Raw genomic sequence first — 24,727 nt, 5'->3', positions numbered from 1 at the left:
AAGATATTACTGCAACAGACACAGGTATCTGGGGAGGCAGGTGGGAGTATACAAATCTACAGCTCTACATGCCAAGAACAGATGCATACTGCTAAGTAGCATTTTCCGTTCGAGGCATATGAGCTGTAGATAGTATACTGTAGCATAGACTATACAGCAGTTGTGCCTTAGCGGTGGCTACCTGTATCGGTAGTAGCAGTTTGAAACAGTGTTTTTAGTACAGCTTGGCCCACACTAGCCTGTTTAGCTTGCACATCCACACAGTAATGTTAAGTGAATGTGTGTGGTGTAGACCATGTTGCTGCTTTACAAATGTCATACATGGGGATATTCCCCAAGAATGCCATAGATGCCCCTATTTTGTGTGTGGGATGCGCCCTAAAGGGGGAATTGTTAATGTACGTTTTGCTTTTTGATAGCATACTTGAATGGTTTTAACAATCCACCTGGCAATTCCAGATTTTGATTTAGGATTGCCCTTATGTGGTAGTGAGAAAGCTACAAAAAAGTTGCTTCGTTTTTCTGAAACTTTTAGTTCTGTCAATGTAGTAAATAATAGCTCTTAACGTCATGCGTATGAAGAGCATGTTCTGCTACTGAGTCTGGTTGAGGGAAGAAGACTTGTAGCTCAACCGACTGGTTAAAGTGAAATGGAGAAACTACTTTAGGTAGGAATTTAGGGTTTGTCTTAAGAACCACTTTGTTGTGACGTATGTGCAAAAATGGTTCTTGTATGGTGAATGCCTGAAGTTCACTAACTCTCCTTAGAGATGTGATGGCCACAAGAAAGGCTACTTTCCATGTGAGAAATTCTAACTCACATTTGTGTAAAGGTTCTAATGAGGGACCGATGAGCCTGGTAAGGACAATGTTTAGATTACAGATTGGAGAGGGCGGAATTCTGGGAGGAATTATCTATTTGAAACCTTCCATAAATGGTTTAACGACAAGAACCCTAAACAATGACAACTGTTGTCTGTTTTGGAGGTAAGCTGCTATGGCAGCAAGTTGTAATCTTATGGATGTGTATGCTAGATTACATCTTTGTAGATGCAAGAGATAACAAATAATGTTTTGAATGGAAGCATCTAATGGATTGATTATGTTATTGCAGTCAATTACAAATCTTTTCAATTTAGCTACATAACAAGCTCTAGTAGTAAGACGTCTAGCCTCCTTGATAACATTCATGCAGTCTGATGGGAGGTTGAGGTATCCAAACTCTAAGACTTCAGGAGCCAGATCGCTAGATTCAGTTGAACTGGATTTCAGTTGAACTGGATTTGGATGCCTTATGTCTCCATGGTTCTGTGTGAGAAGCTTTGGGGAAAGGTGTAACTTTTGGTGTGGAACTACTGAGAGTTCCAGTAGTGTTGTGAACGATGGTTGCCGGGCCCAAGTTGGAGCAACTGGGATCATTGTGAGAGACTGTTTCAGATTACGGACTAGTAGCAGAATGAGTGGGGGAGGCAAAAAAGCATATGCAAATCTGCCTGACCAGTTCATCCATATCGCATTGCCATTGGACAGTGGGTGTGGATACCTGGCGGCGAAACTTGGGCATTTTGTGTTTAAATGTGTGGCAAAAAGATCTATGTTTGGTTGGCCCCACATTTGAAAAAAGGGATGAAGAACTTTGGGATGAAGGTCCCACTCGTGAATTTGTGACTGAGCAGATCCGCTATCTGATTGTGTCCCACAGGTAGATGCTCGGATAAGAGTTATATCTTTTGAGGAATGGCCAATCTCCATATGATTTGTGCTAGTTGTGAAAGCTGTATGGAGTGGGCCCTCTCCTGTTTTTGTATGTAATACATTGCAGTCATGTTGTCCGTCCGGACCTAGGACAGCTTTGACTATGAGGTGTACCTGGAATGACTTGAGAGCGAGAAATATGGCCACTAACTCCAGCTGATTGATGTGAAGGTGTTTCTGTTGAGGGGTCCATATACCCTGACTGGTATGAGTTAAGAGATGAGCTCCCCAGGCGGTGAGCGATGCGTCTGCCGTTAGCACTATCTGTGGAAAGGGGTCCAGGAACGGCCACCCTCTGGAAAGATTTTGGGTGTTCCACCACTGCAGAGAGCAATGTGTGCGGCTGTCCACCAACACCAGATCTGTAAGCTGACCCTGGGCCTGTTTTCAATGATGTACCAAACATTCCTGTAATGGGCTCATTTGGAGTCTAGCATAAGGGACAATTAAGATGCAAGAGGCCATCATCCCTATGAGCTGCATAAAAACTCGAGCTGATAGTGAATTTTGTGGTTGAAATTTTGTTAAGAGAGCTAGCATAGTGGTTATACTGGAATGATTGGGATATGCTAGTGCCTTGGAAGTATCTATTCTTGCACCTATATACTGCTGGGTGTGGGACGGTTGAAGAAGTGACTTGGCAAGGTTTATTGTAAACCCCAAGTTGTGCAGCAGCTGTATTGTCTTGTGTGTTTGTTGTAGACAATATGTGTGAATTGGCTTTTATGAGCCAGTCGTCCAGGTAAGGAAACACATGAATGTGTTGCCTTCTTAAGCAGTCTCCTACCACTGCGAGGCATTTTGTAAAGACTCTGTGAGCTGTTGTCACTCCGAATGGAAGAACTTTGAACTGGTAGTGTTGACCATCCACTACAAGCCATTGGTATTTCCTGAGAGCAGGGTTAATAGGGATGTGAAAGTAGGCGTTTGAGATCTAAGGTGGCAAGGAAATCGCCTTGTTGGAGCAGTGGAAGAACTTGTTGCAGAGTGACCATGTGGAAGTGGTCAGATTGTATGTACAAGTTTAAGGGTCTGAGGTCTAGTATTGGCCTGAGAGTATCGTCCTTCTTTGGAAAGGGAAAGTAAAGGGAATAAACCCCTGTACCTTGCTGATGAGGAGGCACTGGTTCTATTGCACGTTTTTGTACGAGAGATAGAACCTCCTGCTTTAGAAGCGTAAGATGTTCTGTGGACATTGGCCGTTGTGTGGGTGCTATGTGAGGAGGGGTAGAAGTGAGTTCCAGGCAGTAACCATACTGGATAATTTGTCTCACCCACCTGTCTGTGGTGATGTGTAGGGGTTTTATAGGAGGAAGTTGTAGTCTCTGTGGTAATATTTTTGGATCCGCCCCTATAGAAGGAGTGACGAAAGGACCCCTGTGTAGTTTGAAACTGTAATGCTCCCATGGACTTAGCAGTGTCAGTTCCTTTTTCATGTCTAGGTCTCGCCTGAGCCAGCGCATGTGCTGACCTGGCGAGACATTTAGTTACTGGGTTTTCAAAGTGCTACCAAAGGCTTTTGCCGGCCTCCAGCGTGCGGATACACGCGCGTGGATGTGCACAGCTGCCATCTGGCTTCCTGCAATGACTCATTAAGCCTTACAGCGTGTAAATCCTCTCCCCAATGTCTCCCTCCTGGTCTCTGGCTCCTGCCATGTCTGCTTTTGACTTGCGCAAGCGCACCACTCGGTCTCTCCATTCACCCCACCCCCCTCACTTCTCTTCCCACTTTCATCTCGCCCCCAATGTCTCCCTCCTTGTCTCTGGCTCCTGCCATGTCTGCTTTTGACCCTTGCGCGCACCACTTGGTCTCTCCATTCACCCCTCGCTTCTCTTCCTTTCCTCTTGCTCCCGATATCTCCCTCCTTGTTATTATTCTGTACATTCAGCAGGCAGGGCTTCGGCAAATAAGCAGAAGACTCGCTGCAAATGCGTAGAACTAGTCTATTTTTCATCTATATCACCTGTAAGTCACTCTGGAATAAAAGTGTATCGTCTACACTGGAGTAGGTAATAGTAAAAGATGCTTCCCTAATAATTTAAATTATGTGATATAGTTCAAACATATTATAATCGATGTTTTCATATTTGATCTCAGATAATTTTTTTCCGAATGTGGCTTCATTCTAAAAAAATAAAATATTCAGGCCTGTTTGTTTTATTTATTTCCAGACATTGACCGCAGTTATTCTGAATCTTTGTCATTCCAAGATGTCTGTCCGGTTAGCTATCGCCAGTAGTCTTCTGTTTTATTGTCCTGTTTCCCTTTCCATGCTCTATTGTGGGTACTCGGTGTGGCCTGGGAGAGAATCGTGGAATATCAGCTGTATCCAGCCTTAGCCTCTCTACCTTAGCATCATGTATTACTGCAATGGGGACAACTGTAACCAGACTGACAATGCCAAGGTAGGAGACCCTGGAGGCAAGATGCTTCACAGGCATTCTTTGAACCATGGTTGCTCTACACTATCCAATAGTGGGTCAGTAGGAAGTTGGTGTGGAGAGGTTGAACTGGGTATCGTACTCTCAGGGTGACGATATGCTGAGCCTTAAAGTCCTTTTCATGTCAATGTCACACTTATCCACTGCTTCAATGGAGAGGTGATACGGGGCATACATTTTCCATTGGCCCTGATTCTGCAGTGAAACTCCACCCAAAATACTTATAAAGGCGACTGTGTGTTAAGTGAAGTCATGGGGATGTTTTTCCTACCCCACACAGCATTAGATATTTTTCTCTAATTATCTCCCCATTTCATTGGGGCTAGGAGGGTGCTCCACTTAAGGAAAGAAGTAAGGCCCTTATGTACCAACACATATCTCTATAGACACAGAATGGTTAAAATTCTGATACATTCGGCCCTAAATTGCAGCCCAAAAGGTGTGAAGCATATTTACATTAGCTAACACCCGTTTTGCAGGAGATATCAAGTTTGATATTTATTTTTACTTCACTGTGAAAGAGGACTGACATTGCTCTAAAACATTTGATACAAACTTTTTAAATATAATCTGCAGTCATTCTTTTAAAATGCATCCCAGTATTTGCAGAGGAGTTCAGCTACATACATGCCAGTCAACTGGCCACATGCCACGAGGGTGACATGCAGCCAGCCTGTCCTGTGTTTTTTTTTCTCGGCTGCTACAGAAGGTGTGCAGTGATTTGTAATCTTGTAATTGAAAAGTAGAATCTTACGTTCAATAATGTTTAGGACTGATGGATTAAATGCCAAAGCAAACTAAATGTCAACCCAGTGACCCACGTCAGTTGGCAGCTGTCCAGGGAACCTATACATATTTATAACCGGATGTTCAAGCTCAGCCTGCTTCAAAAGTCTGCACTATCAGTAGAACATTATATACTACTTAAAAACCCACAAACTTAAAATGTTTGATGGTACGCCACTATTTAAACATTTTGTAGTGTGCAATGAGTGTGTTCAAATGCCTATGTGGTACTTCAGACACCCAGTTAGCTGTCATTTTACAACGTGTCATTCACTACACCCTCAACTACTCTTGGCTTAGTAACCAAGATCACTTTACATTCTCTTTTACGTTTATATTTTTTCAACATGTAGTACAATGTATAATAAGTCTGGATTGTCTAAAACTGTCACTCATTACACATGGCTCCATTCTATGTGATTGAGTGTGGTAGTTTATACCACACTCACTATGTACCCTCCTTATATCCTGTTCCATACTTTTAACTATTAGTGTGGTGCAGTAGTGTAGCACAGCTTAACAAATTGTTTGTCTAAATGAATTAATTTCAATCATCTAACTTCTATTAACTTCATAGAAACGGCCATCATCAATAGTATGTATTTTACAAACACATGATCTATTTAATAAATAATATTTCAGAACTCTCTAATCCCTGGTGCTCTGAAGTGGCCAAGAGGGGAAATGTTAGTGTTATACAAAACATCACAAATACACAAATTCATTCTGTGAACTCACCCTTTATCGTTCATGCTAGTTCAAACTTTTCATCTAGTGTCAGTAATGTATTTCATACTAAGTCTCGTAGACTTAGTATCTTAAGGAAAGCTAGACTATGAATCCTAGAAAGCAATACACTTTTGGCCAAAACAACAATGGTCTTGAATTGTTACATATAATATGGAGCATCTTGGTGTTATGATACAAAGGCAAGACACATTTAATCATTGGTTTCCAAAAAAGTGCATGTATGTATTCTTTAAATGTTAGCAACTACACTAAGCGCCATTATTTTCAGTTCAAATATTAGTCATGAAGGGAAGCACAGTTAATACCTTTAAATGTCATCCATGAGTAGAAGATTGCTTCCTCATTCGGTCGCGCATACCAGACATTGTGAGCAGTCAGGTTGCAGAAGACTTATTTTGGGCTACAGTACGCCAAACCACTTACAATTGGATCGCCTTTTTGTCACACTAATTTGATTTCTGCTTATTCTTCAATAGTTTTCCTTGTTCTAGCTTGTTCATCTTGTGTTTGTCCCTCCCTTGTAGCATAGCCTGTTTTCTATTTCTCCGATTAGTTGCTTCTGTCCATCCAATTCTCACTTTTAGAGACTAATATTTTTCTTTTTGCTTAAGCACTTCCTGAGAGCTTCCAGCTCTCTCCCTCATGTTCTTCTGTCCTCCCATTTTATCTCCCTCGCCCACTCCCCGTCTCTTCCTCCTCCACTGCCTCGCATTTCCTCTTTAATTTTTTTAATTGTTATTATTATTATGGGCTGGAGGGTATGACCAGCCAGCAAACTGCAAGAACAAAAATCTGTTTTGCGATACTTAGTGTAATTTTTTTTATTTAACGATCAGTAAACTAAAAGAAATATGATACCTGCATCATATTGTTGGTGTGCCTACCTACAGAATAACTTCGATGGTGCAGCAGTGTCTTTGCGCCTTCCTTTTTTATGCAAATCCTTCCCTTGCCCGGAGCAAGGGTAGGATTCGTGCTAGGTATTTCGAGAAACTTGTAGGGGAACCGTCCTTCATATTATATTCTCTTTTCACTCATGTTATTAGCACAACGAGCTTTAAAATACCCAATCTTCTACTACTTTTTCCAGATACATTTTGAGAAAGAAAACAATAATTGCAAAACACCATTAAAAGTAATGTGCACATCAAAATTTCACAATAGTTTGTAATTTCTTATCAACAAAATTCATTGAGTGACCCCATACTTTCCTACCCTAAAATCCCTTTTGCATTGTTGTTGGGGTGGGGTCATGTTCCTAAATCATTTACTCCTGAGAGGGGTCCTGTTTTAAGGTCTAATATATTGAATCTTATGTTGTTTCCCAACAATACACTCAAATAATAAATATGTACAGAATGTTGGGGGTATGTCTTGTGTGAACGCTGACATTTATTTTGAGAGGTTGATTAGACTGGTGTGACAAAAGAAATTGCTTTGTTTTCAAGTAATCAAAAACATTCACTGATCGCAAACAGTATTTTCTGAATTGCCAGTGTTTTATTAATTAACCAATGCATTTTATAATCTACTGGGTTCTGTTCAGTTTAATAGAACGTCATGATAGCTAGACAATAATGCAACAATGTACTGCATAAGTAGCGTTTAATAAGCTGCATTATTTGCACTTTCCATATCTCCTAATTCAACCAACTAATTGCCACGTTGTTTCAGGAGTTCTGCCAGTCAAACAAGCTATATCAATTTATGCTTGATTTTAAAGTGATCCCTACACCAATCACACTCTCACTTTGCTGTTGTAAATCATAACAAGCATTGGCATAGCCAATAGGTCTCGCCTTTAGGACCTTATAAGTGTTTAGCCATGCAACCGTGGATTTTGTTGCACCAAGGATATTGTGCTGAATAACTAAATACTTATAAGGTCCCAAAAGCGAGACCTATTGGATATGCCAATGCTTGTGTCTAGAGCCGTCTACAGCTGACCCAAAGAGGTGTTCCTGATCAAACTATTGATTTAAAATAGTTGTTTGAACTTCCTGTTTAAATCCGGAAATGCGTAACCATACAGGTCTACGGAGGAAGACACTGGTGTTAACAGATCTAGCCGCAGTGTCTGCTGCATCAAGGGAACATTTGATGAAGGCATTTGTAATGACTTGCCCTTCAGGACCAAATCATTGGCCTTGGCTTTGTATTGGTCAGGTAAGTGTTGAATATGGTTTTCTAGCTCATCGTAGTGAGCCCTGTCATATCTGGCGAGTAGAGCTTGTGCATTGGCTATCCTCTAATGATTAGCTGCTTGGGAAGTAACACGTTTGCCTGATGCGTCCAGCAGTTTAGATTCCTTATCTGCGGGTGGTGCATCGCCAGAAGTTTGGGAATTAGCCCATTTTCTTGCATTGGAGACTACCAAAGAGTCTAATGGGAGTTGTGCCTTTATGTACATGGCATCTTTAGGGGCAGGCCTATATTTTTTCTCAATACGTGGCTTGAGAATCCTGGCCCTGATGGGGTCTTTAAATATGATGGGAGCGTGTTTAATTACCCATTTAAACATGGGTGATGTATTTATGATCTTAAGGGACTGAGCAAAAGTGTCCATTAAAAAAAAACGTCCTCCTTGGGGTCAGAATGTAGTCACAAGCCATGGTATTGAGCAGCCCTATTAATAAGTTGGCTAAAACCTATATTGTCATCTGGGGGCGATGGCTTAGATGGGTATGCATCTGGATCAGGGATGTCTGGAGGATCTGCAGGATTGTCAATCATCCCATGTATCATGTGGAGGGGTAATGTTATTGTCATTAGGGTCATCTAAGGGATAATTAGTATGTCCGCCCCAATCACCTAAATCATCCTGTGGTGATAAGGGTGAGCTTGGAGATAATCTAGGAGATTGTATAGGGGAGTGTATAGGAGATACAGGTTCAGCAGGAAGAAAAGGAGAAGAGGGTCTTATGGGTGATGTTGCAAAGTCTCCTCTTAGGCACCTCAGGTGTGTGTGTGAGGTATCAATTTTCCTCTTCTTTGCTGCAATAGTGATAATATGGCCTGTTTTAGGGTCCACCTGTAATGTTTTTTGCCTTGGGTCGACAGGATCTGGTCTAAAGAGTTCACCCTGGCCATCCGTTCTCTGCGACGATTTTTTCGTTTCCGAGCGTGGCTTTAATTTGGTGTCTGGAGCCTTAAAAGGAGTTTTATGCTCCGTGGGCTTTGAAGGTGGCGTGGAGTCTGAACTTTTTTTTGGAGTCGAGACCTTTCTTCGGAGTCGAAGATTTCCAGTGCTTGTCCGGTTCCGAGGCCTTATGGTCTTTTGGTGCCAAAGGGCTCGGTGCCGAAGCCTTTTTGGTGGAATGGGATGTATCCCAGACTTAGTCACCGAAGGTGGTTTAAGGGTAGCAATGTGCGGCTTGCTCGCTCCCGAGCTGCCGGAAGGCTTTCCTTTTTTCTTCGGAGTAGGGCCCAGAGGCGGGGATTCTGAAGCTTTCTTCTGGTCTCTACTAGGGCCTGAAGGCGAAGTCTTGACTAGAGCCTTATGCTTGTCTGGTTGGGCAGGAGTAGTGGCTTTTGTACTCACTCAGGCCCTGGCGTGATGTCAGCGGACCCAGAGTCTTCCTCTTCGGAGACGATCTCTAGCTCACATCGGGCCTTCATCGAAAATGTCTTCCGGCACCGTTGCAGCTTCTTGAGCCATGATGTGACGTCGAGCCGGGTGATCACGGACTGTCTTCTTCAAGCGAAAAGAGGCACAGGCTCGGCAATCCTCCTCGTTTAGGCGATAGTCAAAGGTTGCACATCTTGTGATGATCACTGTGTAGAAATTTAGCTCCACACTGGGGGCATTTTTAAATGACTATCTTTCCGTGAGCCGTAAGCCCCAATGGCGTCGATAGGCCCAACGGCCCGCGTCGACAACCGGAGTCAAGAAATATAAATTAGCGCGTCGAGGGCACGAGAACGAGACAAAACCGTCGAAGATGATAGGTTGCACATCGAAAAAGTTTCGAAAATACGCTGACGAGCCGGAGCGCAGCAAGTTTCATCCGAACCTGATGGCGGAAATAAACAATCTGGAGATGGAGTTGATGCCCATGGGCACTACTAACCAAAGGAGGAGTCACCTATCTTGTGACTACAAACCTTCTACAATAACAAAGTGCAAACATCCGAGTCCAACACCATATGGCGATCTAATGCTACAGTATACAATCTATACAATCTACAGCTCATATGCCTCGAACAGGCATTTTCTGACTGATTCCAAATAATTTTCAGTCAGGAAAAAAGGTTAAAAGCAACCTAATACTTAAAACCGTAGAGTGAAGACAATTTGGGTAAAATGTAAGAGAGAAAATGAACAAATAAATTGTCAAATCTTGAAGAGCCCATTGCACCAGGATCCTCAGAGAAGGAGCCGGAAAATAGAACTGACCTGTCACCAGTGGGGCATGATGGGAGTCAGGAGGACTTGGAGGTCTTAAAGGCATAGTGGAAGTTTTCTCTGTTATGATTTTCAATGCAGAACATTTACATTTACAAGTTACTTACTGGTGTAACAATATATCTGTTAAAGACATTGGTTAGTGATAGATTCCTTAGCTTAGAATATCCCCAGGCGTCAGACTGGATCCGGAAAGTTTCTTAGTCAGCAGTACCCCAGCGCGTCGGTAGGCGTTGTTGTACGGCTCCGAGTACGTCGCTGGCATCGTAGTCTCCGAGATTATGTCACTGGGGCTACTTAGACGCGCGCTGACGTCAGTTCTGTACATGACGTTCTGCAACAGGAATATTTATAGGTAACAAGGACCCCCTGAATATCTGAATACAATAATTCCTAGGTCAGGGAAATACAATTTATAAAATATAACAACCTAGGCAATTCAATACTTTAAGCTCATTTTTTAACTGTATTGTGAATTGATGCATTTATTGTTTAACTAATTTGTGAAATTGGTTGAAAATATTTGAGTATCAATTTCTTTTTTAATGGTTCTTAACTCCCTTGTTTGTTAATAAAATTTATGTCACTGATGATCTTTTTGAATAGAATTGGTATTTTCCTTTTTCTTTTGTCATTTTTCCATGAGCTTAAAGTATTGAATTGCCTAGGTTGTTATATTTTATAAGTTCTGCAACAGGAACGCAGAGCAATGGAAGATAATGACCACTGGTGCATTGAAGCTAGGGCCCTGAAAGGGATAACCTTAACCCTAGAAATCAGTTCGCACAAAGGGGAGGATGGGTGGGGTGGTAAGGAATCTATCACTAACTAATGTCACTTACAGATATATCGTTACACAAGGAAGTAACTTGGGCATCTGAAAGAGACATGTTAGTGATGGATTCCTTACCTTAGAATAGATACCCTAGCAATACCAACCCTGGTGGTGGGTCTGCAAACAAAGATCACACCAGAAAGTCGGGGAGAACAGAACGGCCAAAGAAGCGGTCTCTCCAGACTTGAGTGTCTAGGCAATAATGCTTAGTAAAAGTGTGCAGCGAGGCCCACGTGGCTGCCTGACATATGTCTTGAGGGGGGCACCACGTCCAAATGCAGTAGTAGCTGCTGTCGCCCTGGTAGAATGGGAGCGCAACCCCACCGGAGGTTCCTTTTTAGCCAGATAATAACAGGTTTTGATACACAAGACAACCCAGCGGGAGATAGTCCTATTGTGTACAGCCCGGTCTTTCTTGGCGCCAACGTAGCCAACAAAGAGCTGGTCATCCACCTGGAACTGTTGTGTGCGGTTCAGATAGAAGGAGAGCGCACGTTTTGGGTCCAGACGGTTTAGCCTCTCTGGAAGGAGGGGGAAAGAAAGTGAGCAAGGTGATAGTCTGCCCAATGTGAAAAGCAGTGCCTACTTTTGGCAAGAAGGAAGGAAGAGTGCACAGTACAACCTTGTACGGATGGACTTACAGAAAAGGAGACTTACAAGAAAGAGCCAGGAGCTCACTCACGCGCCTAGTGGAGGTAATGGCAACCAGGAAAGCAGTCTTTAAAGTCAACAAACGAAGAGGACAGTTGTGGAGCGGCTCAAAAGGAGCGCACATCCAAACAGTACATACAAGATTTAAGTCTCATTGTGGCATCACAAACTGAATAGGAGGGAAAAGGTGAGTAATGCCTTTGAGAAATCTACTAACAGGGGACCTGAAAAGAGAGGGCTGATCAGGAAGCCTGAGAAAGGCAGCGATTGCAGAATGGTTGCCCTCGATAGTGCCCAGAGCAGAGCCCTGCCGGGCCAAGGAAAGGAGGAACAAAAGGACCTCTGAAAGAGGGACAGAAAGGGGATCTACAGCCTTTGCTGTGCACCATGCCACAAATGTGTTCCACCTGCAGGCATATACCGATTTAGTGGAGGGACACCTGGCTGCCAGAATGACATCACAGACTTCAGCAGGCAAGTCAAACAGAATCAACTGTCGCCGCTCAATCTCCATGCATGTAGGTGGAGGCTGGACAGGTGCGGGTGCAGGAAAGTCCCCTGCTACTGTGACAGAAGATCCACCAATAGAGGCAGTCGGATTAGGGGATCTACGCTCATACTGAGTAGCTCGGAATACCAAACTCTTCGAGCCCAGTCCGGTGCCACAAGAACGACTTGGACCTGGTCGCGCCAGATCTTCTTCAGCACTCTGGGCAGAAGTGGTATAGGCGGAAAGGCGTACAATAGACCGCATCTCCACTCGCAACGAAAAGTGTTGCCGAGCGAGTGCTGCATTGGAAATTCCAATGTGCAGAACAGCTGACATTGCGCGTTCTCTTCGTGGCGAATAGATCTAACCAAGGCTCTCCTCATTACCGAAAGAGACCTTGCACCACCTCCGAGTGAAGACGCAACTCGTGATCCATCAGGCACCAGGGGTTGAGTTTCTCCACCCTAGCGTCAAAGAACCTGCCAGGTGTTGAACCACCAATCAAATGCCTTGACGTTCCAGCCATGTCCAGAGGCACAGAGTCTCCTGACTTAGGGTCCACGACCCCACCCCACATTGTTTGTTGCAACACCACATGGCGGTGGTGGTGTCTGTCTGTTGTGAACACCTGCACCACCTTCTCCTTGACAGATTGAAGGAATGCCTTCTTTGAAGATGGATTGCCCGTCGCGCCAGAAGGTTGATATGGAGCCTGGACTTCACTGGAGACAAGAGGTGTCTGTTCTCTGACTCTCCCATGAGGTCGCCCCATCCCAGGAGGGAAGCATTAGTCACCACTGTGTGCTCCGGATTGGGATGTGAGAGGGATCTGCTGCTTAGATAGTCATAACCTTCAAATGCAGATGATTTACAAATCTTTTTCTTCAGAGATGATCAGCCAACGTGTTTAGTCACTAGTTGAATTTTTCCAAGGCTTGGGAATATATAAGTGGGTGAGCTCTCTCTTGGGAGCAGCAAACTCCAAGACTACCACTGTGGTTTATTTGGTAGTTCCACGGGGGTTGCACCTCCGTGAAACAAAGTGATAAATCAGACCTTATCAGAAGAAATATAAGATGGCTGATAATATTGTAGAAGAAACAGTATAATTAGGCGAGTACCGCTGGTCCTGGCCATAAACGTGAAAAAGGTCACCAAGCAGGTATGGAATCCCCATTACTCCTTCTGATCAGGTCTGACATGTGGGAGCGGGTCTTAGATTTGTGTCATCGTTCTCGTGCCTCGTTCGATGACTTGGACTTGTACCGTGAAGTTGAAGAGCACTTCGATTTCTTTTTCTTGTGAGACTTACTGGACGATTTTGAGCGAGGCAACTAATAGCAGGAACGACAGAGCAGCCAAGGACCTATCTTGCGACCGCGAGTAGTGCAGAGTCGTCTGATGCCATGCGACCAGGAGCTCCAGGGCACGCTCCCTGGTTGCCTTGGGGTTTATCGCTCGACAGTCTAAGTTAGCCTTGGAGTCCAGACCCAGCTGAAAGCACCACAAGAAAAACTGGTGGGGGCTCAGCCACAGACACAGCCTGTGCCAGCTCAAAAAGTCCAAAAAAAGGCTGTCCAAAAAAAGGACTGAGGTATCTCTCTCCGGATCTGGGCAGAAATAAAAGAACTGATGTCAGTGCGCTGGGGTGGCAGCTAGGTAGGCATCATGCATGTCACTTCCGGTGCAGATAACGCTAAGCCGATTGATGCCACATACCTGTGCGCAGAGGTACTGAAAAGAACTTTCCAGATACAGTCTGATGGGTGAAGAATATTCAAGGTAAGGAATCCAAGTCTATCAGAAAACTTCAGCTACACACAAGACTTTTGAACTGTTTTTTCCTTCTTCGGTTACACACAAAAGATTTATGGGACCGGTTATCAAAGTTTCCCTTTTTAAAATGAACTCACCAACCCCCACTGCTCAGCCCATGTGAATTTCTGAACAGACTACACCAAACTAGCATCAAGTCTTTCTTTGAAGCACTCAGCCCACACACCATTGACATTTGATTAAAAAGCAGATCAAATAGGGCATTTAACCCGTTGAGTGCTTCGAACGTCCAACGGTCGTCGCGTGCACTACCTCGCCAGTGCTGCGCACGACCGTTGGACGTCCGAATCCCGTTAGCGCAATCGAACGTCCGCACTGGGGCGGAATGTTTGCGCGCGCTTAACGGGTTAAGACTCTGATTTCCACAATAAGCTACTTTGTTGCTATACAGTTTTTCCTTCCTCGTCACAGACAACTCACAATGGGCTGGGCCCGGTTTGGTGCCAATATAGAGTAATCCTATTCAAGAAATCAATTTCAGGCAGCCTCTGGATCCCAGTAGCTGGTAGAATACCTCTTCAGCTTTGCAACCTGGAGCATCATAGCTTTTTTTTGTAAACAAGATACCTTCAAGGGTGCTTGCACGTCTACACATCTTTGCGGCACTCAATCTTTATATGTTTAATTAATCTTTAAAAATTAACTTGCATGAATTTATTTTTTAAAAGGCTTCAAATGACTAAACTGCCCCGTAGGGGCCCACCTCACCTGGCCCACTGTCACCCAGCAGCAGCGTTCCCTGCGGAGGTGGTGCAGAGGCCCCAGGGGCTGGTGCAGAGGGAGGGGGCCCTGCCCCACCCCCCAAGAGCATGCAGGACGCCGGTGGGGGCTGGCCTCGCTTCAGTAACACTTTGTGGTCCTGCTGGCAGCGAAAGCGGGGCGGCACCTCCCGAGGCATGTAGCGGGCGGCGCTGGAGGCTTGTCCGTTCGGCACTGCCGCCACCCTTTTGGCATTGTTGCCACCATTGACCGGTGGCGACGGGGCACTGCCAAGCGGGCTGGCAGCCGGCGGTTGGCTGAGGCTTGGTTTCGTCACGTCGGGCACTTGGGAAGAGAGAAAGAGAGATCAGTAAATGTTTCAGACCCTAGACCATAATATCAGAAATACAAAGCATTACTTCCATACACCTGAAATCGAAAGCACACCTGGGAAGCTTAAGAACCAATTACATTGTGATTGATATCCTAAGGCAGAAATGAACTTGCCTTCTGCAAGCGAAAGTATTTTCACATGTTAATGCTAGGCTCTAACCTAACATGCTGGTGCATCGCTTTGAATAGACATTCTCCTAATTGTATTAATTTCATGAGCCTGGTCCACCCTACAGTTTATGAACACCTTTCTATAAAAATCCCCCGAACCTTTTCCTCCCCAAACAGCTACATTTTTCGCCACTCCTTAAAGACGGAGAGCAGTGAGGGAAGGCTTCTCAGTGGCGACTGAGGCACGCAATGCATTTGACTAAAAGTGAAACTAAGTGTCAGAGATGCCCACTCTCCCCCATACTTTTTGTGTTAGCTCTCGAACCACTTGCAGTGTGAATCAGAGGTGACCCCCTAGTCAGTCATCGACATTGGGGGGAGAGAGGGAGGACCGCATCTCATATGCAGACAACGTGCTGCTCTACGCGAGCAGACCCAGACATTCCATAGGCTTATCAATATGCTCAGCCTATTCGGTACATACTCAGGGTACAAGATAAACTGGGACCAATGCTTAATTTTTAATCTGTCCGGAGTGTTGCCCCAACTTACAACTGACTTTGCTGCATTGACGCAGCTAGATACATTCAAATATCTTGGCATATGGATTACTTAATCGGCCGAGGAATTCCTTAATTTGAATTTATATTCACAACTTTCAAGGCTGCAGGTAGATGTGCAGCACTGGCGCACACTTCCTATCTCACTTATGGGCAGAGCAGTGCTATTCAAAATGATGGCTCTCCCGCACTAACTCTACTTGTTGCAAAATACCCCGCACAGATCCCAGATACCTTCTTTCGTGCTATTTAAGGGGAACAGTGCAACCTACTATAGGAAGGAGGCAGACTAAGCATAGCAATCTGCAAATTACAACAGGGGTTGTACAAGGGTGGATTAGACATTCCAGACATCCGGAATTACTACCTAGCGGCCCAACTCATTAACATGAACGGCTGGGCTACGCACCCCACTCTGAACCGGTTTATCGAGTAGATCACCAGTCAATGGGAACCGGTGGACATCTGGAGGCGTTGTATCAAAGAGAAAGAGGGAGGTAGCTCCACGCACACACACATGCGATGATACAAGCATGGCAAGCTGTCACCAAGTCCCTGGGCTGGACAGATAGATTGACTCAGCAGACCCCACTGTGTGAGAGTGATGCGCTGGGAGAGGTGGGCCGCCTGCAGGGCTTTCATAAACGGAGCCTAATAGGCAGTGACACACTTGGGGACAAATGGCAGAACTGCAACAAACTTACCTTTAAGGAATTTCAAACTGAATTTCAGCTGACATAGAGCAGTTTCGATATCTACAGCTAAAACATGCCCTAAGATGCCATATTAAAGATGGGGAGTCACTACCAGAGTACTCCCCTTTGGAAGACCGACTACTGTTGAACCTAAACCCTGATAAAGCAATCTCACAAATGTATAGAAAAATAATAAACAACCTCCCTGACCCTTGGGCCCAGTGAGAGCAGCGTGGGATACCGACCTAGGATTGCTGGAGGAGGATGATTGGCAGGAAGCGATACAAAGTCCCAAAGAGATAGCCATATGGGTGAGATTCCGACTTATCCAACTCGGAATCCTGCACCAATCGTACATCTCCCGCACGACCCCACACAAAATAGGCAGGGTCGGCACAAATCACTGCATGTGGAGAGACCGGTACATTCTTCCACATCATTTGGGACTGCCCCAAAATCCAGCGCTACTGAATTCACAGGGGTGATGTCAAAAGTGCTGGGCAGTCAAATCGACCCGGATGCATGCTGGCGCCTGTTGGAGGTCACCAGAGAAGACAGGTGGCCCTCGCACACAATAATCTAGCTCATGACGGCCTCGGGGGTAGCAAAGCAAAATGTTGCACGGCTGTGGGGAGCATGGACCCCCCGAAACTTTGGTTGGAAGGTGGACATGGATTGGTGCCAATTGGCAGAAAAAGTGGTGTACGAGAGCAGGGTATGCCCCAAAAAGTGGGAAATAATCTGGAGCCCGTGGGAGACATAGATCCCAATAGAGGGAGGGGGAAGGACACTAAAGTGCAGGAGTGGGAGAGCTGGGAACCCAATTGTACAGATGTATCATGTTTAATATTGTTGAACCCTGTATATATATATATATGTCTTTGAAATGCATTCTATATGTCAAAAGCTGTACAGAACATCTCTGGTAGAATATTTTTTGCTTGTATGATTGGATCGAATATTTTCAATAAAAAGACTTTATAAAAAAAAAAAAGTGAAACTCATTTTTACCTTTGGTTTTTTGTTCCGTGACCTGAAAAATGAAAACAAAATTGTGAATTAAATAGATGAACACACAATCACAAATGGAAATAATTTCACTAGATATTTTTTTTTAAGTCCTGGCTCAACAACCTATGTCAGTACTGTCACCTAACTATAGGCATGGATGTAAAGTAGCAGTGCTCTGTACTGCTGCAAATTAAAAAATGTGCTGTGCAACGCTGGACAGTAGCTCCCATGGCAGTGGAGTGGGCGGTATGACTCAGAGAGCAATGGTCATGCATTGTACTCTAATGTTTATTCGATGTGTTGATGCTACTAACGCCTGGTGCTTGGGCTACCTAGACACGTTTGCACGACAGGACCATTAAACATTTTGGTAGTGAGTGTGGCATAGGGCTGTGACCAAAGCTACAGCTGTCTGTAGACATGAGGCTTAATAGTAGGGGGGCTGCTGCCAGCCTATCTGCGTTATAGCAGTGTGGTAGGCTGCCAGAGAGGTATGCTGCATGTTCCCATGGTGAAGCTAGTGCATTCAGCTGTGACTCACTAGGATTATTGATTGTGTGGGAGCCCGCTTGCCCCACTGTGCCATGGCACTGTGAATGGCAATGAGATCCTTTATGTGATGATAATCAACAGAGCAATCATTGGGCAGTGTGCAGCAGGCACGTTTGTGCAGAGATAGTGCCATGTGCAGTAAGCTCTTTGGGTGAGGGCTTAATTTGAATGTAACTGCTTGGTAGGTGGTTCTATAGGGCACTGGCGCTCCTGGGCAATACGCAGTTAAGTATACTGTAGTACTGAGTGGGGATGATGGTGCATAACGGTAAGGAGAGCCACCATTCTCCCAAGCGTGTGGATATCCACTGGTGAAACATAACAGTCCCCTGCACACGCTAACAGTATATCAATTTTATCAATAACAAGGTGACAAAAGTTTGAGTCTTTGCTGGAACATGCGCTTCAGTTTGTTCACACAGCCTTAAACAACACGTGTTTCGTCACGCTTTCAGTTGTGCGTAGCGACTTCTTCAGGGCTAAGAAACGAACAATAGTACAGAATTGGGAATTAAATCTATGCAACAATAGCTTCCAATGTCAGTTTCCCATTGTAACAGACTAACTTTGAAGAATCGGCTCATGTTGCCTACTCCAGCCTGTGGAAACCCATGCTGTTTTAAATCTGACACCTTGGTTGTTTACTGATAAACTAGTGTTATTTAAGAAAAATTATAATAACACTCTTAGATAAAATAAACTGGTCCGGAGTAAAGGCATGCATGTTCCTTGTGAGTCCAGTTGTGACATATGAACCTAAACAGTCAATAGTGACTTTTCTACAGTGAATTTAACATAACACCCCCTTAATGTTGCCTGGTACCGAAGGTATGTAATAAAAAAAAAAAATTGCTATACTCAATACGTGAAGATCCTAGAGGAAAAGAGACAGGTAAAAAAGAAAGAAAAATAATGCGGAGTATACAAGCCCTGAGTAAGTTTATCATGCTACGGTGACCAAATCTGACCGGGAAACCAATCTTAAATCTGGTTGTATTTCCGTCCAAAGTGGCATTCAATAGGGTCCAATGTTAGACACACAGTTAAGGTTGCACATATCTTGTGTCCAGAAATAATCCCTAATTTTCACAGTATATGAAGCCTGGATATGTTTACCAATGAGGAGTTCCTGAGGACTGGTAAATACAGGAAAACAGCCTAATTACATATAAGAATACACCCAAAGAAAAAAATGGCGAGGGCATATTATAAACTACTTTAACCCCTTCGATGCTTGTGACCGAACCATTCCGTCATCAGTCACGGTTGAGCTCCAGTTATGGAATGTCCAGCACCGGAGGGAAATCGGGGCAGCACGCAAGGTGTTATGAGTATGGGAATGTGGTCCCACATACCCTAAACTAGGATTTAGTGGTAGTGCAAAATTATTCAGGCATGAATAAATCAATCTGTAGTGCATTGCACCCTCTTGATGCAGGTTGTGTTAAAGAAAATAAGCAGCAGCCATTTCCTTGCCGGTATTAATACGAGACTGTAGCCTAATAATGCCTAATTATGCAGAGGTTCAAATGGAGGACCCATTTACCTAGTGAGCATGATGTTTAGATTCCACACTGGGGAGGGTGGTACCCTGGGAGGAATTATTCTTTTGAGGCCTTCCGTAAATAATTTAATGGCAGGTACCCTGAATAATGATAGATGTTGTCTCATGTTGGAGCAACTAGGATCAGTGTTAGTGACTGTTGTCGCAGCTTGAGTACCACTAGTGGAATGAGTGGGAGAGGCAGAAAAGCGTAGATAAATCTGCCTTACCAATTCATCCATATTGCATTGCCTTTGAACAATGGGTATGGATATCTGGCGGCGAAGCGTGGGCATTTTGTATTTAAATGTGTGGCGAAGACATCTATTTTTGGATGTCCTAACATTTTGAAAAACGGTTGAAGGACATGTGGATGAAGTTCCCACTCGTGAATCTGCTGTGTCTGACGACTTAACAGGTCTGCTATCTGATTCTGTATTACTGGAAGATGTTGGGCTAACATGAATACGTTTTGAGGAACTGCCCATCTCCATATGCTCTGTGTTAATTGAGAGAGCTGCAGAGAGTGCTTCCCCCCTTGTTTTTGTAGATAATACATCGCTGTTATATTGTCCGTCCGGACTAAAACAGCTTTTTTGAAAAGTGTTTCTGGAATGCTTTTAATACCAGAAATATTGCTAGTAGCTCCAAATGATTGATGTGGAGTAGCTTTTGCTGTGGTGTCCATCTGCCCTGTATGCTGTGATGTAGTAGATGAGCCCCCCAGCCGGTGAGCGATGAGTTTGCTGTTAACACGATTTGTGGAACCGGCTCTAGGAAAGGTCACCCTTTGGAAAGGTTTTGGGTGTTCCACCACTGCAGAGAGCGATGCGTGCAGCTGTCCACCAACACCAGATCTGTTAACTTACCTTGAGCTTGGTTCCACTGAAGTGCTAAGCATTCCTGTAAGGGGCGCATCTGGAGTCTTGCGTGAAGTACTATGAATATGCAAGAGGCCATCATCCCTATTAGTTGCATAAACACTCGAGCTGGCAGAGTGTGTTGCGGTTGGAATTTTGTTATAAGGGTCTGCATACTTGCTATCCTGGCTGGATTGGGATATGCAAGGCCTTCTGAGGCGTCCATTGGGGCACCTAAATATTGTTGGATGCGTGATGGTTGGAGGTGAGACTTGGGGAGATTTATTGCAAACCCTAAGTCGTGAAGTAGTTGGATTGTGGTGTGTGTGTGTGAGAGATTTACACACTGGGTATGTGACTTGGCTTTTATCAGCCAGTCGTCCAAGTATGGGAAGACGTGAACTTGTTGTCTTTTTAAGTGGGTTGCTACCACTGCTAGACATTTTGTGAATACTCTGGGTGCTGTGGTAACTCCGAATGGGAGAACCTTGAATTGATAATGCAGACCGTCCACTACAAACCGAAGATATTTCCTGTGAGCAGGGTGAATGGGAATGTGGAAGTAGGCGTCCTTGAGATCTAAAGTGGCAAGGACCATGTGAAAGTGGTTTGATTGTATGTATAGGTTTAATGGTCTGAGGTCTAAGCTGGGTCTCAGGGTTCCATCCTTCTTTGGAATCAGAAAATACAGGGAATAGACTCCTGTGTTTTGTTGGTGAAGGGGAACGTGTTCAATTGCATGTTTGTGCAGTAGGGAAAGCACCTCTTGTTTTAGAAGCGTTAAATGTTCTGTTGACATTGGAGGCTGTTTGGGTGGTATGTTGGGGGAGTCGCAGGGAGCTCCAGGCAATAACCAGATTGGATGATTTGTCTCACCCATCTGTCCGTGGTGATATTGTTGCAGACAGGTAGGAACTGGGTTAACCTTCCCCGGACCGGAGTATAATGGTCCGGGGGTAGCGGCGGGAAGTCATTGTTTGAGGTGGTGGCAGTACGAGTATTGGTAGTTCTGCCTCTACCTTTGCTGTTATTGCCTTTGTAGCCTCCTCTGTATTAACCTCTGGTAGAGGAGGTCTGTGTGGAACTTTTATATGAAGTGGAGAAATTATCGGTGTTAAAGCCTCTAGAGGCACTCCTATAAGAGGAGCGAAGAACGAAACTTCTGGGAGCGTGTGATTGCAAGGCTCCCATTGATTTGGCGGTATCAGTATCTTTTTTAATCTTTTCTAAAGATCAATCCACCGTAAGTCCAAATAAGTGTTCTTGGTCAAAGGGTTGGTTCAGTATGGCAGTCTGAACCTTAGGTTTAAACCCAGATATCCTTAGCCAGGCATGTCTGCGTATAAGGACACTGGTATTAATGGCTCGGGGGGCTGTATCTGCAGCATCTAGAGCACATCGAATGGAGGTATTGGTTACTAGTTTACCTTCTTGTATGAATTGATAGGCTCTTGTCTTATATTTATCTGGAAGGTGTTGTAGTAGGGTCTCTAGTTCATCATAGTGCTCCCTATTGTACCTAGCTAGTAAAGCCTGTGTGTTGGCAATCTTCCATATGTTGGCTGCTTGTGACGCTGTTCATTTGGCAGATGCGTCCAAGAGTTTTGACTCCTTGTCAGGTGGTGGAGCATCGCCTGAGGCTTGAGAGTTGGCCCTTTACCTGGCTTTGGAAACAACCAAGGAATCTAAGGGAAGTTGTCCCTTAATGTATACAGGGTCAGTTGGGGCAGCCTTGTACTTCTTTTCTATCTTAGGGGTAATGACTCTAACCCTTAAGGGGTCTTTAAAGACTTCAGGAGCATGTTTAATTACCCCTTTTAACATTGGTAGAATGGAGGTGGACTTTTGAGATGATGCAAAAGTGTCCATGAGGAAATCTTCAATGGGGTCTGTATGTAAATTTACCCTGTGGTATTCTGCAGCCCTGTGTATTAGCTGAGTGAAAACTATAGTGTCCTCTGTAGGGGATGGTCTAGATGGGTAGACATCCTCTTGTGGTACATAGGAACAACTGGTGTGCCATCATTTTCCCATGGGTCACTTGGGATGTAATGATGACTAGGTTACACTAGAGGTTCATTATTCCCTTTGTCAATAGTGGTATCATCATCTGGAGGTGGAGGAGATTCTGTGGGTACTGGAGATGGAATAGGAGAAATGTATTGTGGAGGAGGAGGTGTAGAAGGAACCCTTAAAAGGGGAAGTAGCAATGTCTTTTCTTTAACCCCTTCACTGCGGTGTGAATTTCGCCACAGCGCGGGGGAAGGGGGGGGCTCAGCTGTGCTTGTGACGGAACCACGCCGTCACGAGTCAGGGGCAGCGTGGGCTCATGAGGGCGTGGTTCCGTCATGAGCAAGCAAGGGGTTAAAGGAATTGGAGATGGTGTAGGTTTGTCCATTTTCCTTTTGTTGGTAGGACTATTCCTAAAATGACCTGTTTCTGGGTCTATTTCTAGTGTTTTTGTGTAGGATCTGCGTAAAAGCTCCTTCTCTGAAGTATGGTGTTTTGGTGCAGATTTTTTCGGGTCCAAATGTTTGTGTGGCACAGTTTTTGGAGCGGTCTTATGCTCCTTCGGTTTCGAATAAGGAGCTTTGTTGGGTTCCGAAGGTTTGCTTGGAGTCGTTGGAACCGGTTGCTTGGTCGGCTCCGATGATATATTCGGATCTGAGGTATGTTTGTGCTAGATGTTTTTGGAACTGGTTGTTTTTTCGGTTCAGAGGATTTTTTCGGATCCGAAGATTGAGTCTCTATAGGTTTTGGTGCAAAATGTGGAAGCAGGCTTCGGAGCGGCCAAAGACAATGGTTTCTCTTACAGTTGCTCTTTTGTCAGTGCAGAGGATGGGGTATTGGCGCAGATGGTCGCCTGGCTCGCTCCAGAGTGGCCTGAAGGCTTATGTGTAGACTTTTTTGCCGGGCCCGAAGGCAGGGCGTGGGAAGTTTTATCCCGGTGTGCACCTAGGCGTGAAGGTGTTACCGAAGCCTATGAATGGGTGGGTGGATGAATGCCAGTACTTACGACCAGTTGCCCCAGGGTGATGTCTTCGACGTCGGATTCCTTAGCTTCCGAGGCGCTGAAGGTGCCTTCTTCCATCCCTCCTGCTCCGGCACATCAATGTCGTCCTGGAAGATGTTGTCCGGTATCGATAGACGATCGAGTCGTGCTTCTTCGAGCTAGACGATCTTCGATAGTTTTCTTGGAGCGGAAAGAGGCACAAACCGGACATTCTTTGGTTTCATGCTCAGGTGAAAGACAGAGGTTACACACCTCATGAAGATCAGCATGTGGAAACTTGGATCCACATTGAGGACACTTTTTGAAGGGAGTCCTTTCCATGAGCCAAAAAGGCCTGTTGGCGCAGATAGGCCCGAAGGCCTGCTTCGACGACCGGAACCGCAGTAGAAGCTTGTAGAGATGGCGTTGAAAGGGAAAACGCGATCGAAAACAATACCGAAGAATGGTAAGGATTGTGCATCGAAAGTTAAATCCGTAACGATACCGAACTGGAATGCGTCAAACACATCCGAGCCCGATGGCGGGAAAAAAACAATCTGAAGATGGAGTCGATGCCCATGCACACTATTGTTCAAAGGAGGAGTCCCCTATGTCGTGACTTCCAAAGACTTGTTCCAAGACAATAACAAACTGCAAACATCCGGGCCGAACACCAGATGGAGATCTATGCATAGTGTGTGAACTGCAGCTCATATGGCTCGAACCTTTCATTCCCAATTCTGTACTATTGTTTGTTTGTTGGCCCTGAAAAAGTCGCTGTGCACAACCGTAAGCGCAACAAAACACGTGTTGGGTAAGGCTGTTATAAATAAACAAGGCAAAGAGAAGGAGCCAGTGGTTTACTGGTAAAGGCTGTCACCATACAGCCAAACATTACAGGTCTCCTGCAGTATCACTCAAAATGGTGACTGTGTAGGCATCTGTTCTTGGCATGTAATGCTGTAGATTCATGTGATGTGCATACACCTGCCATCTAGTGTTGGGTCTGGAGGTGTGCAAGTTGTGTTTCTTCTAAGAAGTCTTTCTAGTCACACAGTAAAGGGACTCCTCCTCTGTGATAATGTGCATGGGCATCTACTCCATGGTTAGATTGTTTTCCCGCAGACTGGTGAGAATGGAGTGTGAATAAGTATTAGTAAATTCTTGTCCATGCATATGAAAAGGGGGAAAAGAACTGTAAAGGCCACAGGTGCCCAAGGAGGGCACATGTGAATCTACAGCACTACATGGCAAGAAGAGATACTTATGGGCATTTGTTTTTATTTCAGTTTGATTTATTTATGTTTTGTATAGCGCGAACATGACCCTAGAAGGTATCAGAGCGCTTTACATGAAGGGGA

The 24,727-nt window shown here is 44.7% G+C and overlaps 1 protein-coding gene across 1 annotated transcript in view; it reads right to left on the bottom strand.

Moving 5' to 3' along the window:
• Window positions 1-17,441, bottom strand: part of LOC147665769 (trinucleotide repeat-containing gene 6B protein-like) — a gene marked incomplete at its 5' end in the record, with an annotated part of 535,565 nt that extends 518,124 nt beyond the window's left edge. The window contains 2 exons of the mRNA XM_086949498.1: window positions 14,659-14,994; window positions 17,420-17,441. Of these exons, the coding sequence (XP_086805624.1) occupies window positions 14,659-14,994; window positions 17,420-17,441 (358 nt within the window). The remainder of the gene's footprint in view (window positions 1-14,658; window positions 14,995-17,419) is intronic.
• Window positions 17,442-24,727: the final 7,286 nt, after the last annotated feature.

Source organism: Lissotriton vulgaris, unplaced genomic scaffold (genome assembly GCF_964263255.1).
Source record: "Lissotriton vulgaris unplaced genomic scaffold, aLisVul1.2 SCAFFOLD_768, whole genome shotgun sequence".
Lineage (NCBI taxonomy): Eukaryota > Metazoa > Chordata > Amphibia > Caudata > Salamandridae > Lissotriton > Lissotriton vulgaris.
This window is presented reverse-complemented; position numbering and strand designations above follow the sequence as displayed.